Source organism: Orycteropus afer, unplaced genomic scaffold (genome assembly GCF_000298275.1).
Source record: "Orycteropus afer afer isolate SDZICR_OR568_19922 unplaced genomic scaffold, OryAfe1.0 scaffold00049, whole genome shotgun sequence".
NCBI lineage: Eukaryota > Metazoa > Chordata > Mammalia > Tubulidentata > Orycteropodidae > Orycteropus > Orycteropus afer.
Genome location: NW_006921636.1, coordinates 5,284,905 through 5,301,774, shown reverse-complemented (window position 1 = coordinate 5,301,774; position 16,870 = coordinate 5,284,905). Strand labels below are relative to the sequence as shown.

The 16,870-nt window shown below is 42.1% G+C and overlaps 2 protein-coding genes across 2 annotated transcripts in view; one reads left to right on the top strand and one right to left on the bottom strand.

The window, feature by feature from the left end:
- Nucleotides 1-2,297, bottom strand: part of DPM1 (dolichyl-phosphate mannosyltransferase subunit 1, catalytic) — a 35,519-nt gene extending 33,222 nt beyond the window's left edge. The window contains exon 1 of the mRNA XM_007938311.2: nt 2,137-2,297. Within this exon, the coding sequence (XP_007936502.1) occupies nt 2,137-2,297 (161 nt within the window). The remainder of the gene's footprint in view (nt 1-2,136) is intronic.
- A 305-nt stretch (nt 2,298-2,602) lies between these two features.
- MOCS3 (molybdenum cofactor synthesis 3) lies at nt 2,603-3,985 on the top strand. Its single transcript, XM_007938310.2, has one exon. It carries the CDS (start codon nt 2,603-2,605, stop codon nt 3,983-3,985), a length of 1,383 nt encoding a protein of 460 aa, XP_007936501.1.
- The last annotated feature ends 12,885 nt before the right edge of the window (nt 3,986-16,870 follow it).

Here is a 16,870-nt window from a genome sequence, read left to right as displayed (position 1 = left end):
TCAACTAGAAAACATATTCCACTGTTAAAGGTTTTAAAAAAATCACCCAGTGAACTTGGAAGACAGTAGATAAAATGACTTCAGTTTCCTATTATACCTTCAAATTGGACACAGTGCTTTATAAAAGAAAACACAAATGACAATTCTAATTAATGTGTCTTTTATAAAAGGAGATACAACTCATAAGCAAAACGGGGTCATTCATAAACAAAACTACTCCCCATCTCAATTTCAAAGCACCCACTGCACCTGAGGGTGAAGTAGCTTAAAGAAGTTGAGCTGACTTTAAATAATTTTACTACGCGTTCAAAGAAAATGTTTACGTTTCGTCTATTAAATTTCATTTTTATTAAAAATACTCAGAACCATTAAAAGACAAAATTGCAGAACATAAAAAAAAAAGACCAAAAATATAAAATCAGAAGACAAAATGAAGTAAGATACCAAAATAAACACAAACACACTGCCCTGCCGTCAAGTTGGACCCGACTCACAGTGACCCCTCCTTGGGTTTCCGAGGAGGTATCTCTACAGAAGTAGATTGCCCAAGCTTCCTTCTGAGGAGTGACTGGTAGGTTTGAACCGCCAGCCTTCTGGTTAGCAGTCAAATGCCTCAGGCACTACGCCACCAGAGCTCTATGTGAATTATTTTCCCCAAGTAGCTTGTAGAAATCAAAACATAAACAGAAAAAGATGGATCTGATGAGAAAAGAAAACTTTAAGGAGTCATGTACATGAAGAGAAATATCTCACTCAAAGAAATGCAAATAAACAGCGATAGTATTTTTCGCCAATTATTTCCAAAAAACTAAGTTTAGTTAATACTCAGATTGGCCAGTTGGTGGGTAAACAGGCACTCTTTAAGCTTGTTGCAGAGTCTAAGGTGGTACAATCTTTCTTTAGAGCAATTTGGCAGTAACCGTCACTTTTAAGCACATCTCTGTTGACCCAGTAAATCCACTGCCAGGAATTTACTCTTAGCATATTTCAAAAAAAAAAAAAAGGAGCTTTAGTGCAGCAGTAATTAAATAATTCCATACCTAACCAAAAGGTCAGGGGTGGGAACTCACCAGCCACTCCTGAGGAGAAAGCTGTGGCAGTCTCCCTTCGTAAAGATTTACAGCCTTGGAAACCCATGTGGCAGTTCTACTCTGACCTGTAGGGTCGCTGAGTTGGAGTCTGCTTGATGGCAGTGGGTTTTGAGTACACTAGCAAAAGCATGAGTGTGTTTGTTCCAAGATTCATTTCAGTAAAGAAGCACTATGTATCTAGTACTTTTCTAAACGCTGAAATAAGGTGGGAAGTCGTTATTTTTATTTGTAAAGCAAACTCCCCAAAACAAAACACTCTTGAAACGTGTTCACTGCATGACCTGGTACCTAGACAACATGGCTACAAAGGATCACCGAACTTTCAAATGAATTTGCTGCTTGTATGCGCTGAAATCTAAAGATCTTCAATGACATGAACAGTATGAACCTACTTGTGTAACCTTATAACAACTTACTTCATATTGATACATAATTTTCTGAAGTCTCCTAAAAACTATACAACACAAACCCAAACTCCAACACCCCCCACCCCAGTTTTTATCAACCACACCAAACACCCACATTCCAGCTGATGTGATCTGCGCAGAAACCCTTATGCTCTCTCTTCTCCAAAAAGGTTATTCTGCCCAGCAACACCTCCGACCCACACAAACCAAACCTCATTCTTACATAAGCGCTCAGACCCGGGCGGGGCGTGAGGGCTCTCAGAAGCCTGCTGCAGATCTTGACAGCCTAGAGGGAGGAATGAGGTCAGGCTTTCAGCCTTGCTACCAAGTTAAAAGAACTCCCGGCTCATTTAAGGGAAAGAAAAAGAAAAAAAAAAAAAAAGTGACAGCAGGCGGTTAGAGGAGATCGTTTATAATTAAGGCATGTTTCACAAAATCCAAGGTCAGATATGAGACTCAGGTCACGGACAAAACAGAAATGTATCAACCCATTTTCCACGCAGGGTAGCCTTCTCCCCGAGGCTTCCTACAGAAGCCGAGAAGAGGCCCGGTAGGGCCGCCTCGCGCAGCCAACGGCTGACACTCAGACCAGGGGAGCCAGCTCAGCTCATCTCGGGGCTGGCGGCCAGGAGCGCTACCTCTCAGTGAAGCTTTTCACCAGCAGCCACACGATGAGCGGCAGGTTCTCGCGCTCGTTGTAGGTGGGTAAAAGCACCGAAAACTTGTCCTGCCGCGGGGCTTGCCCCTCCTGATCCCAGCGAGACCTGTGTAGGCTACGACTGACTTCTACAGACGCCATGACGGACCTGCGCGAGCTGCCGGAAGCGGAATGACGTAAACGCGATGCGGAAAGTGGACACGTCGGGCCGTACCAAATACGGGAAGAAAGGGATGATTTCGTTCTTCTAATGCTTTCTGTATATTATTGAAAGTCCTAAGGATATACTGATCTTCAAAGTAAAATATTCAAGGCTATTTCATGAAATCTACATATTCATCACTCTTTTCCAAGCGCCATAAAGTATTTTAGTTTATTCCAGTTGCTAGGAGACGGCAAGCCGGAAACGGAAATGCCTTTCACGACAACTTCTGGAAGTGGCAGCCATGGCTACCAGTGAGGAGGTACTCGCTTTGAAGGCAGAAGTTGCCCAGCGTGAGGAGGAGTTACGTTGCCTGAAGCAGAGGTTGGCGGCAGCTCTTTCGGAGGAGCAAGAATCTGTGCCAGAACGGCTGGTTCCGGTGTCACCGCTCCCGCAGAAGGCCGCCCTATCCCGGGACGAGATTCTGCGATACAGCCGGCAGCTCGTGTTACCCGAATTGGGCGTGCACGGACAGCTGCGCCTAGTGACCGCGTCAGTGCTGGTCGTGGGCTGTGGTGGGCTAGGCTGCCCACTGGCGCAGTACCTGGCAGCGGCCGGCGTGGGCCGCATTGGACTGCTCGACTATGACGTAGTGGAGATGAGCAACCTGGCCCGCCAAGTGCTGCATAGCGAGGCTCTGGCCGGGCAGGCCAAGGCGTTTTCAGCGGCCGCCTCTTTGCGGCGCCTCAACTCGGCTGTGGAGTGCGTGCCTTACGCACAGGCTCTTACGCCAGCCACGGCGTTAGACCTGGTCCGCCGCTATGACGTGGTGGCCGACTGCTCGGACAACGTGCCTACTCGCTACCTGGTTAACGACGCGTGTGTGTTGGCTGGTCGGCCTCTGGTGTCGGCCAGCGCCCTGCGCTTCGAGGGCCAAATTACAGTCTACCACTATGACGGCGGGCCTTGCTATCGCTGCGTCTTTCCCCAGCCACCCCCAGCGGAGACAGTGACCAACTGCGCGGATGGTGGGGTGCTCGGTGTCGTCACCGGGGTGCTGGGCTGCCTGCAGGCGCTGGAAGTGCTGAAGATCGCCGCGGGTCTGGGCCCCTCTTACAGTGGCAGCTTGTTGCTGTTCGATGCCCTCAGAGGGCGTTTCCGCTGTATTCAGCTGCGGAAGCGCAGGCCCGACTGCGCAGCTTGTGGGGAGCAGCCCACTGTAACTGACCTGCAGGACTACGAAGCCTTCTGTGGCTCCTCAGCCACCGATAAGTGTCGCTCCCTGCGTCTGCTGAGCCCAAAAGAGCGGGTTTCTGTCACCGACTATAAGCGACTTCTGGATTCTGGGGTACCCCACCTGTTGCTGGATGTCAGGCCTCAAGTGGAGGTGGACATCTGCCGTTTGTCTCATGCCCTACACATCCCGTTGAAACAGTTGGAACGGAGGGATGCGGAGAGCCTGAAGCTCTTAAGAGAAGCAATCGGGGGAGGAAAGCAGGACACGCAGGAAGGGACAGCGCTCCCCATTTATGTGATTTGCAAACTGGGAAATGACTCCCAGAAAGCCGTGAAGATCCTGCAGTCCTTAACAGCGGCCCGGCAGTTAGACTCTCTGACAGTTCAGGATGTTGTGGGGGGCCTCATGGCGTGGGCTGCCAAAATTGATGAGATGTTTCCTCAGTACTGAGATGGCAGGCATCGTCTGACCCGCCGAGAGCTATGGATTGCCATAATACCTCAAAGATTTATTTATTTACACTTTTCAGTAATGTGAGGAAGAGGCTGGGATTCTATGGAACCTGTCAATACGTGGGATCCTTTTATATGAGGAGCTTTTTGTTGGAATTTACTGGATGACTTTTACTTACTAATGAGCTGTAATATTGTTTCTGAGAACCTCTTGTTTGCAGCATTTGGAGGGTGTCTTGAACCCATTGCTTGTAATGTAAGGGACAGGATTTTGTGTTTTAAACTGCAGATCATCCACTTGTTACTGCCTTCCCGAAAGAGCTCTTCAAATGGTACATTTTATGACTGGAATTGGGATGTACAAACTTAGTCTTACCGAATTGATCACAGGTGATATGTTTAAAGGTGTTTATTGTTTAGTACAATATCTTTGGGTCTGATTTCTACAGAAATGATAGACTATTTGAAATAAATGTTTTAATATGTAACTTGTTTTAATCATTTGGGAAGTGTTAGTCAGTTAAACATTTTGAATTAATATAAAATCTTTAAATCCAAGTCCCAACGTCCTCTCATCCTTTCATTTTGCCTTTTCTACTTTGGTTTAGTCTGTTTTATTACAGGATTTTATAGAAGTTTAAATGTAAGGTTTTTTATTTGTGTACTTATTTTCATGAAATGGCAGGTAGTCTTCTCTACTTTCAATATATACAACAAAATTAAAAGTAGAAATTTAACGTGTGAGTATATACCAGTACTCACTGTCGTCAAGTCGGTTCAGAGCTTGGGTGGCATATAGTGCTTAAGGCATTTGACTGCTAACCAGAAGGCTGGTGGTTCAAATCCACCAGCCACTTCTTGGAAGGAAGATTGGGCAATCTACTCTCGTAGAGATATCACTTCAGAAACCCAAGGAGGGGTTGCTATGAGTCGGATCCAACTCGACGGCTGTGAGTTTTTGGTTTATATATCAGTACTCAGTACTGCCATCGAGTCACATCTGACTCAGCAACCCCTCCTTGGGTTTCTGAGGTGGTATCATCAGTTGCAAGTTGAAAAACATATGCCCTGCCAAACGGGGGTATCTTCTCCAGCAGATTGTTGCATGCAGACCTGTTGTTACCAGATTATTTTATTCCCCAAGAGAAGGCAACAATCACAGGTATGAATGTAAAATTTATCTCTGGCAGCAAAAAAAAAAAAAAGGTGAAAACTGTTGTAAGGCAAACAGAACTCTTGCAGGCCAGGTTTACCCTACTGGTCACCAGTTTACAACTTCTGGTATGGGCTCTTGTTTTATAAAAAGTTGATTTTGTTCATTAATCAACTTCAAAATGAGAATAGTCATCACTTTGTTACTAAGGAACAAACACTGTAATTCATTTTTGATCAGGTATGCTTAAAATATGTTGTGCCTTCTCTTGAAGATGGAGCAAGGTCTCTATGACTGCTTCTCTCAAGGAGCTGTTGAAATAGATGGCTGAGACCTGCAGTGGAGAACCAAGATGGCTGGCCCGTGTGTCTCAGCTGTTTATTCCAGGGTCAAAAGCTGATACATACCAGGAAACAGTCAAGTAGACCAAGAACTATTTCATATGGAAAATGTAGTGTCCTAAAGTAAGGGAGCTTTGGTAGGTTCTGCTAACCTGGTTGTCGCTGGAGACAGACCACAGAAGCTGACTCTGGCTGATTAAGTGGGGAAGGAGTTCTTTAAAATGACAATGAGGTGTTTTGAGGACCAGCTCGACGCTGTACTCAAAATCATGCAGAAAAGTTGTGAGCAAACTGTCAGGGCTGTTCTATCTCTTCAGGTCTCCCCATTTCCCTTGACCTGCAGTCGCTGCTCTCAGAAAGCCCAGCACACTCAGCCGCCACTGCCCCTGTAGGGCAGAAAAGAGTGAGGTGTGGGGAGGCCCTGCAGCAAGTGACACTTTATGTTGCTTTCTTCTGAGTCTTTATCTTATGAGGGTGTGTCTGATAGGCTGAACCTAGTGCGAGCTTGCATCCTAGCTGTTAGGGAGGCTCGAATTTGTGTTCTGATTTTTACAATAAGGGAGGCAGGGCTCCATGATGTGAGATTTCTGCAAATGGTGGAAGAATGTGACATGCCCACTACACTATCCAGATCTCTTTCGTTATATGAAATTCTGTTTCCCCTGGGGATTTATGCTAGAATGTGTGTACAGTGTTACCATATCTTGGAGTATTTTAAGAAAATCTTAATATTTGGATATTTTTGCAAAATCTCATATCAAAAACTAATTAAAACATTCTAAAACTGTTTCCCAAATGAAACTCACAGCTGGCTAGTTGAAGCCTTTTGGCTTAAATAGAAAAGATACATGATTTGGGTCTTTTTAAATTTGGTGGACACAGGTGGCTGAGTGTTGGGGGATGCCCAGAGCAACTTTAACAATTCAGTAACACCTGCAAGTGTGTTTTTCATTTGTATTTACAGCTAATTATCTTAGTTAAAATATGAGGAAAAGTACTTTTTGTTCACTCATTTTACTGTGATGTAAATTGATTTGACATTGATACATTCAAAAGACTCAAAAATTGGAATTGGGGTACTGCATGCACTATCAACCTTTTGCTTCTCTTAGTATTTTGATGAATTAATTGTACATGATTTCTTAGAAAATGTACCTGCATAATAAATAACCAAAGTGAAGATGGAGGAGGAGTAAGGGATGGAAATGAAGTTTACACAGGATACTTTTGGAATTTGTCACCTGCAATGTCTTAGGCTAGTTTAGGCCCATAAATTAATGGCAGGAGAAAAGGTAGTAAATGGATTAAGCTTCAAAAATAAATAAATTCATTGAAAGACCATTCATATGATTATTTTTAAAAGATTTTTTTATCCATTAGGAGCAGCTGGGTGAAGGATATATGGGAACTCTGTACTATTTTTGCAATTCTAAAATTATTTTTAGATGAATATAAAATTACTTCAAAATAAAGGTTTAAAAATAAAATCATTCACAGAAAGTGTAAGTCTTCCCTCCCTCTTCTAACTCCTGGTCTTTTAGGTTCCCTTCCCACCCAGAGACCAGTCCTATTATGTTCTTGCAGATGTGTATTTATACATAAAACTTTAAACAGCCAATGGCATCACCCCCCCATACTAGACCATACAGAATTCTTGATAATGTTTGTTGCCAATTTTAATCATAGAGTAATATGTTATAAATATACTTAGAAATTGTTTAAATGCAGTAATTCTTAGATTATATGAGTACTGCAGTGTAGTAAATTACTTAGTGTGGCTTTTCTACCCATAAGTCTTTGTAAACTCAGTGGTGGAATGAGCAACTGAGGAGCTCCTGATTATAAATGTTGTCCACCTGGGGTATTTCCCTTGGGCATGGCACAACCACAATGTTCTGGGAGGCTTACTCTCTCTTAGGTGCTTAGAATTCTGATGTTATGATTGGTTGGTATGGCTACTCTGCCAAGCTCAAAAGGAGGCCTCCTAGAGCCAGAAGTCTCTCTCTGACTGCTGGTTGAGGAAGATGTGCTGCTGAAAGAGACACGCATTGCTGAGTGAGACACCGAGGGACACTCACTGTTGGGAGAGAGACTGTGAGAGACTGTTAGGAGAGAGACTGAGCGTTTTTCCTGAACTTGAATTCTAGCCTGGTGCTTCCCTAATAAACTCTGTAATCTGTGAGTTCTGTGTGGCCACTGCAGTGAATTATAGAACCCAGGAGAGAGGTGGGTGCTTTGGGAGGAACGGTTGGTGAAAGGGCTGGAGGGAGGCAGCTGGACTATTGATGGTGCTCCTGTTTTCCTCTTGTGGGGTTAGAGGAGGTCGGGAGATGCAGCCTCCTTGCCCCTTTAGCAAGTACTAAATAAATTCTGTAAAATCTACTTCGAATTACCACATGATTAGGAGCTGAAGGGAAGCCTTTTTGATTTTTCTCCTTTTTTCCTTTAATTACTACTTCAGTCTCAAAAAGTTATTGATGAGTTCACAAATACTAATTGCCACAGAAAGCCAAACCACCAGAAAATTTGACAAAATCAGTGACTATAAAAACACCAGCAGCAACCAAAACAACAGCTTGTAGCGTGCTTGCAGTGCACGCGGACGATGCTAGGTGGTTTGAAGCATCACTGTAATTGGATGATAATGACAGCTCTGACCTTAGTGCATTAGAAGGTTCAAAAAGTAAATTAACATAAAGAATTTCAGCCTTGTAGGTATATTGAGACATTTGAGCTGGGCTTATGAAAAATGTTTTTGTTGTAACTAATACAAGCATATTTTTATAAAAAATAATTTCTGCTTTAACACTGCAAAAAAATTTTATAGACAGGCACTTTTGTGTCACCCTTTCTGACAGTGTCACCTGGTGTGGTCCACAGCCCCCTAGTGACACCACTACAAATGGCCACGTTGCGTTTACACTGTTCTATGCAGTGTCTTGCTTTTTAGAAAAGTAAACAAAACAGTGTTGACCACTGTTGTGTTTGATCTCAGTTCATGTAGATCAGCCTTATTCTTTTTAACCACCATTTAAATGCCGTTACATACACGATCTGCAATTTCTTTAACCAGTTCCCCATTAATGAGCACTTAGTTTTTTTTTTAGTCTTTGCTATTAGTAATAGTGTTTCAAATATTAATGTTTGTATCTTTGTACATATGCATTTAGCAAATTAATAAAGTATTTACTATGTGCCAGACATAGTCCCAGACATCCTCATGAGAGTCCATCTATAGGATAAACTCCAGGAATTATGTCAAAGAGTATATTTTAATTTCGAACAGGCAGTGATAAATTCCCTTTCACAAAGGCTGTATTAATGTTTATCAACAGGCCTGAGAATGACTATTTCCCAACACCTTTGCCAGCATATTCTAACATTTGGATCTTTGCCAATCTGATGATAAAGAAACCTATCCCATTGTGTCAATCTGTATTTTTTTATTTTGAGTAAATTTGTGCAATGTTTATATGCTAAAAAACCTTTTAATTTTTTTAAAAAATGTTGTTTATTCTTAGAGCTCATTTTTCCACTGCTTTGTATGTTCTCAATATACATGATTAAGAAAAACCACTTTTAAAAAAATTCATATTAGCAAGAGTTTTGAGTTAATTCATTCTGCAGACGTTTATTGAAAGTCTACTTTGTACCAGGCATTGGCCAAGTTCTGAAGATACAAGATGATATGGGGCCTGCCTTCCAGGTGTTCCTGTCTCATTTTACAGCTTTATACGTGTAAGTAATAGAGTCTTCCCACCTACATCATTTCATTTAATCCTTCAACAGATGTGAGATCCAGATACCTTTTGCCTACTTTGCACTTACATGTCCTCCTAACAATAGATGTCCCTGGAATAATTTAGTTGGTGGGAAGCTTTGTTCTCAGAGTGGGACTCTTGTGTCACTAATGAGTTCAGACTCTCAAGTCTCAGTGTAGCATTTTAGAAAAGATTCCATTGTGCATGGGGTGAATTTTTCAGCTGTGCCCAAGTACTTGATAAATCCTGATCATGATAAAAAAAAAAGTTTTCTTTAGAGCCATGGTGGGATATTGTGAGGACAATGAATTGCCTGTATAATGAGGCTTATGTCCTGTTGGTCCACTTTTGATGGTCTCTTAATAGCGTAAGAGTCACTTCAGTTCCTTCAGTATGGTCTTTGGGCTTTTTTTAAAAAGTAGATAAAGTCAGGGCACTTGGACACCTGGATTGTTAGCCAAGTGCAAATGTTTCTGACATGCATTCTTTATTCTTTCTGGTTGCATATAATGTTTTATTTAAAAATAAATCATAAATATCATTAAGAAGTTACATGTTTATGATACTGTTTAGCACTTGAGTTTCCCGATTTAAAAACAAGCACATCCTGAGTCGTCGTTTTCTTTGGTTGAACTTCTGAAAGTCAGCTGTACCGTATTGCATTTTGGTTAGTTGGAAGGCATGTATTTTCCTAATGAATTTTAGAGTTAGAAATATGTTGTGTGCTGAGTGGTAACAGAGTGCCAATTTTGTAATGCTGAACTTTTTAATACTGGCTTTGTGTGCTCATGATGATTCACTGGAGAAAGTTCTAGATTTGCAATGACACCATCTTCCAGCTAACCATAGTGCTTACTTGGTGTCAAGTACTGTTCTAAGTCATGTGTATACACACACACACACACACACATATCATAAGGAGTCCTGGTGGCACGATGATTAAGTGCTTGACTGCCAACCAAAAGATGGTCTGTTCGAACCCACGTGCATCAGAAATGACCTGGTGATCTCCTGTAAAGATTACAGCCTAGGAAACTCTATGGGACAGTTCTACTCTGTCCTCTAGGGTCACTGAGAGTTGGAATCGACTCAGTGGCACATATCAAAAATTTTATAGACACGCTCTTCACTTATTGACATGGTTAGGTTCCAAAGACCAGATTGTTAGGCAAAATCGGTGTTATATAAGGAAGAAGGAAGAAGCCGCTGAGGTGGCCCCGGAGCCCAGGTACGAGAACTTGCTGTGCCCTGGCACCACTGTGCTCTGGACTGCAAGGCCCTGTGCTCTGGACCGCAAGGCCCTGGGGCTGGAGTGGACCTGGGGTCTGGCTGCTGGAGTAGAGACACAGTTGGTGGCTCTGGGGCTCAAGTAATTGGTGGGGCCTGGTGTCAAGACAGTCGGTGGGGGTTGCTGCCCATGCCTGTGCCCCACGCTGCCACCTGCTCTGGAACACTAGCTGCCTGCTGCCAGCCTGCAGATTGGGGAGAACCCCATGGAAATGAGTGACATGTTGCCTTCTTGGCTTGGAATCTGAGGGTAAGAGCCTAGAAACAGCTGCTTGAAAGAGGAGCTAAGCAGCTTGGACCATGGAGGAGGAGGGGGCAGCTGGCTTCTGCTGCAGACCTCAGGCCCCGAATTACTCCCAGTGTCCTTCCGGCTACAGGACCTGGTCCCTTCTGGCTGCTTGAGAAGAGAGGAGCAGCAGCAGCAGCAGCAGCAGCAGCAGCAGCAGCCTCCCTCATCCTCGCCCTCGCCTTCTCCTGGGCCCCACCTGCCACTTGTGAGCCCTGGTTGGAAGGGCTCCCTCAAAATTCACCTCAGTTGCCTCTTGCCTCTTTCCCATGAAGAGCTGCAATGGTGGCTCCAGCAGTGGGGAAGGGAAACAGTAAGAGGCCTGAAGAGCTGGCTGCTTCAGCTACAAGCCTGACATGGGTGGCTCTGTAGGCTGGGAGCTGGAGGGGCATGGAAACCTGGGTTAATGCACAAAATAGATTTTTTTAGTATTGTAAATGTGAAATGTCAGGTAGCAAGATAGTTGATAAGTAAGGAATAGATGTATCTGTTTATTCCTGTTAACAATTTTATGAAATAGATAATATACTATTCCTATTTTGGAGGTGGGGAAACTGTAGCAGAGAAAAGTTAAATAACTTGCCCAAGGTCACATAGCTTTTAAATACAGAGCTGAGATTCAAACGCAGGTGGTCTGACTCCTAAGTCTGTACCCTTAACTATTGCATAATGCTCTTGTTTCCAGTGACTTCTTGGACTCCTGAGTATTGTTTGGGCTGGTGTTGTCCTTCATGGTATTTTTCTCTAGTACAGAATCCAGTCTTGAGTCAGGGATTGCCCTAAATTGTCATCTCTCTTTAGTCTCCTTTCTTTATCTTTTATGACATTACCATTCTTCAAGAATATAGTAACTTGGTGGACTTCTGGTAAGATGGAGGAATAGGCAGACAAGCAACACAGACCCTCTTGAACAAAGAAAAGAGAAACCAAATGACAGAGATACAGAAGATAATCCTGCAGCCCTGAGCTTTGAGAGGAAGTATACAGAAGTGGATTAGGCACCAACTAATGGAAAAACCTGAACGATAATAGTGAGTATGGAGACAGTCGGAGCTCTGGACTGTCAGCTGCTCTGATGGGACCAACAGCCTGAATATGTCCAAGTGGTGCTGAGACCTGAGAACTGAACTAAAGATCAGCCCTGCTCACCGAGGGCTGCAGGGACAACTGCGCTGGTGGCGTATGACTAGGAAGGGAAACAGGGAGGGAGACAACCTGAGCTGTTGACTTTCCACTGTCCAGCGAGTGCAGCCATTTTGATTGTTTACACACAGCACCCATTTTGGATATTTAAAGTGACCAAGGGTGCAACCATTTTGAATGTTTATAAGCGGTGGCCATTTTGGATATTTAAAGTGACCAAGGGCACATCCATTTTGAATCTTTATAAGTGAGAACCATTTTGGATTTTAAAGTGCTAGCATTCTCATTCTGATTCCAGGGACCTAAGAATAGGCTCTGTTTGCCAAGGTCAGCAGGGACACACAAGAAGCTGACAACAGGAAAGGAGACAGGTGGTGAGTGAATAAGTGCTGTCAACTAGCAAATAGAGGAGCACAGTGCCCTGCTTGCGTAGATAACACACAAACAAAGAAAATGAAAATAGTGGTCACTCCAACATACAATCACCAACTAAATATAAACACAAAAACGTCACAATGCCTTGGAGACAACAGAACATCACAGTCCACACAAAGAAGCAAGGTAAAGCAGGAGAAACAAGGGACCAGGATACAGACCCAAAACATAGCTCCGAGGAAGACACAGCACTGAAACTCCCTGATAAGGAATTCAAAAGAATTATATCTAGGTATCTTCAACGAATTGAAAGACAGATCAAGGAAAACACAGAGAAAACCCTACAAAACTTTTGAAAGACAATACAAGAACAAGATGACAAAATAAATGAAAAATTAGAAATTATACAAAATCTACACACAGAAATCCAGAAGATTAATACTAAATTTTCAGAAATAGATAAGACGTTGAGTGGGCAAAGGAGCAGAATTGAATCAATGGAAGACAGAATTAGGGAGTTTGAAGGCAAATACCTGAACACTTCTTTGGAAAAGGATCAATCAGAAAAAAGATCAAAAAAATAAAAAAAAAGCCTAAGGTTCATGTGGGTTACCATCAAAAGGAATAACCTGTGTGTCATCAGAATTCCAGAACAAGAAGAGACAAATAAATCCACAGAGAAAATTGTTGAAGATTTGTTGAAAGAGAATTTTCCTGGTATGAGGAAAGATAAGACTATATCCATTCAGGAAGTCCAACGAACCCCAAACAGGATAGACCCCAAAAGAAAATCACCCAGACATATTATCATCAAACTAACCAAAACCAAAGACAAAGAAAGAATCGTGAGAGCAGCATGGGAAAAATGAAAGGGGCAACCAATAAGACTAAGCTTGGCTTTCTCAACAGAAACCATGCAGATGAGGACAATGGGATGGTGTATATAAAACACTGAAAGACAAAAACTTCCCACCAAGAATTATGTACCCAGCAAAATTGTCCCTCAAACATGATGGTGAAATTAGGACATTTCCAGATATTAAGGGAATTTGATAAAATCTGATCAACCTTACAAGAGATGCTAAGGGGAGCCCTTTGGACAGAGAAGCAGCAACAGCCAATAACAACTGAGCATTAACACACATGATGATACAACCCAAAAACCAACCCAGCTATGGAAGTATCAAAAATAAATAAGCCTACAAGATTGTAAACAAGGAATCAATTAACAGAGACATCAATTAACAAATGAGGACAACTACGAACCAAAAAGAGGGAAAAAACTGTGTCGTTACAAAACTTCTAGGTGGTAGGGAAATCAAGACAACTACATGATAGAATAGACTGTTCTTAACTTAGGAATAAAACTATAAATCACAGGGTAACCTCAAAAGAAAAATGATAAACCTTCACATCAAAATAAAAAAGAACCGGCATAAATATTCAGCAAATACTAAAACAATAGCAACGAAGGAAGTGATAACACGATTCGTAAACAAAATGAGCTTCAGCATAGAAAATTATATGCAGCAAAGATATCGACACCACAAAAAAGCACATAACAAAAATGACAGCAACAAATTCATATTTGCCGATAATTACATATCTGGCAATGAACTTATCTCTCAGATTTATAGCAGAGGAGTGGATAACCAAATATGGTGCATACACATAATGGAATGCTATGCAGCACTAAAGAATAATGTTGTTGTTGTTGTTGTTATGTGCCGTCGAGTCGGCCCCGACTCATAGCGACCCCTCCTTGGGTTTCCGAGGCAGTATCACTATGGAAGTAGGATTGCCCAACCTTCCTTCCAAGGAGTGGCTGGTGGGTTTGAACCGCCAGCCGTCTGGTTAGCAGGCAAGCGTCTTAGCCACTATGCTACCAGAGCTTATCGCATAATATGGATGAACTTGGAAGACATTATGCTCAGTGAAATAAGTCAATCACAGAAGGACAAATATAGTATTAGTTCGTTGTTGTGGAGGGTCAAGGAAAGGTTTATATATGGAGGGAAACTTTCTTTGTTAGTTGCCAAGGGGGGAGGGGAGAAGAGGGAATACTGCCAAAAAAAAATGCATTGACCCACTTTAGTTTTGTGTATTTCACTGTATATACATTATATTTCAATAAAATGCATTAAAAAAAAGAATATCGTAACTCCCCCTCCCCAAAAAAGAGCTTTCCTTAAACTTTGTCTGATTGTTATTAGAGTGAAGTGAAGCAGCCAGACCAGAGTCCTGCAGAGGTGGTGGTGTGTCCTTCTCAGGGTGTCACATCCAAGGTGATAAGCAGCACACGGGCAAATACTTTAAGACCCTGAAAGTGTCCAGCTTCTCACCAAATTTCCTCCCTAGATTTAGCATCCATTGATGGTTCTTGCATGCTTAATGTTTACCAGGATGACTGCAGAAAGATAATTTGCCAACTCTAGCCTTGTCTCCCCATTTCCAGTTTTCCTTTGGCATTTTACTGTAAGCAAGATACCTCCCTTTCCCTTACTAACCATGAAATCAATTAAATCTCTATTATCAGTGTGGATTCATGATTTTCTCTCTTTGGCAATAGTTTGTTCATGATGCAATGAAGATTGATATCCTAGGCATTTGCTGAAATGGACTGGTCTATTATGCAGTAATGACAAAGAGGAATGGCATTTCATTCATCATCAAAAAGAGCATTTCAGGATCTATCCTGAAGTATAGTGCCATCAGTGATAAGATAATATCCATATGTCTACAAGGAATACCAGTTAATACTGTTGTTAGGTACTGTCTAGTTGGTTTTGACACATAGTGACCCTATGTACAACTACTATTATTTAAATTTATGCACCAACCACTAAAGCTAAAGATGGAGAAATTGAAGATTTTTACCAACTTCTCCAGTCTGAAATTGACCAAACATAAAATCAAGATGAATTGATAATTACTGGTGATTCATGTGAAAGGTGGAAACAAAAAAGAAGCACTGGTACTTAGAAGAAAATATGGCCTTGGTGATAGAAATTATGCTGGAGATCACATGATGCAATTTTGCATGACCAATCTGGTAGCATAGTGCCTAAGGCATTTGACTGCTAACCAGAAGGCCAGTGGTTCAAACCCACCAGCCAGTCCTCGGAAGGAAGATGGGGCAATCTACTTCCGTAGTGATACTGCCTCGGAAACCCAAGGAGGGGTCGATACGAGTCGAGTCCGACTCAATGGCACACAACAACAACAACAATGACTTCCTCATTGAAAATACCTTTTAAACATAAATGACAACTATATACATGAAACTCACCAAGTGGAATACACAGGAATCAAATAAACTACATCTGTGGAAAGATGATAGGGATGCTCACTATCATCAGAACATAGCCAGGGGCTGACTGTGGAACAGACCATCAGGTGCTCATATGCAAGTTTAAATTGAAGCTGAAGAAAAAACAAGTCCACGAGAACCAAAATATGGCCTTAAGTATATCGCACCTGAATTTAGACACCACATAAAGAATAGATTTGATGTGTTGAATACCAGTGACCGAAGACCAGATGAATTGTGGGATATATCAAGGACGTCATACACGGAGAAAGCAAAAGGTCATTGAAAAGACAGGAAAAGAAGAGAAGACCAAAATGGTTGTCAGAGAGATTCTGAAACTTTTGCTCTTCAACAGTGAGTAGCTAAAATGAATGGAAGAAATAATGAAATAAAAGAGCTGAACAGAAGAGTTCAAAGGGCAGCTCAAGAGGACGAAGTAAAGTAGTATAATGAACTGAGCAAAGACCTGGAGGTGGAAAATCGAAGGGGAAGAACATGATAGGCGTTTCTCAAGCTGAAAGATCTAAAGAAAAATTCAGGCCTCAAGTTGTGATATGGAAAGATTCTATGGGCAAAGTATTGAATAATGTAGGCAGCATCAAAAGAAGATGAAAGGAGTACACAGTCACTGTACCAAAAAGAAGATGAAAGGAGTACACAGTCACTGTACCAAAAGGTGAGCGTTCAACCATTTCAGCAGGTAACATATGATCAAGAACCAGTAGTACTGAAGGAAGAAGTCCAAGCTGCACTGAACGCATTGGTGAAAGTCAAGGCTTCAGGAATTCACAAAATACCCATTGAGTTGTTTCAACAAATGGATGCAGCATTGGAGGTGCTTGCTCGTTTATGCCAGGAAATTTGGAAGACAGGTATACCTGGCCAACCCACCAGAAGAGATGCATATTTGTGCCCATTTCAAAGAAAGTGATATAACAGAATATGGAAATTATCAAACTATCACTAATATCACATGCAAGTAAAATTTTGCTGAAGATAATTAAAAAATGGTTGCAGCAGTACATTGACAGGGAACTGCCAGAAATTCAAGCCAGATTCAGAAGAGAGCATAGAACAAGGGATCCATTGTCAGATGGATCTTGGCTGAAAGCAAGTAATACCAGAGAGCTATTTACCTGTGGTTTATTGACTATGCAAAAGCATTCGACTGTGTGGATCACAACAAATTCTGGATAACGTTGTGAAGAATGAGAATTCAAGAACACT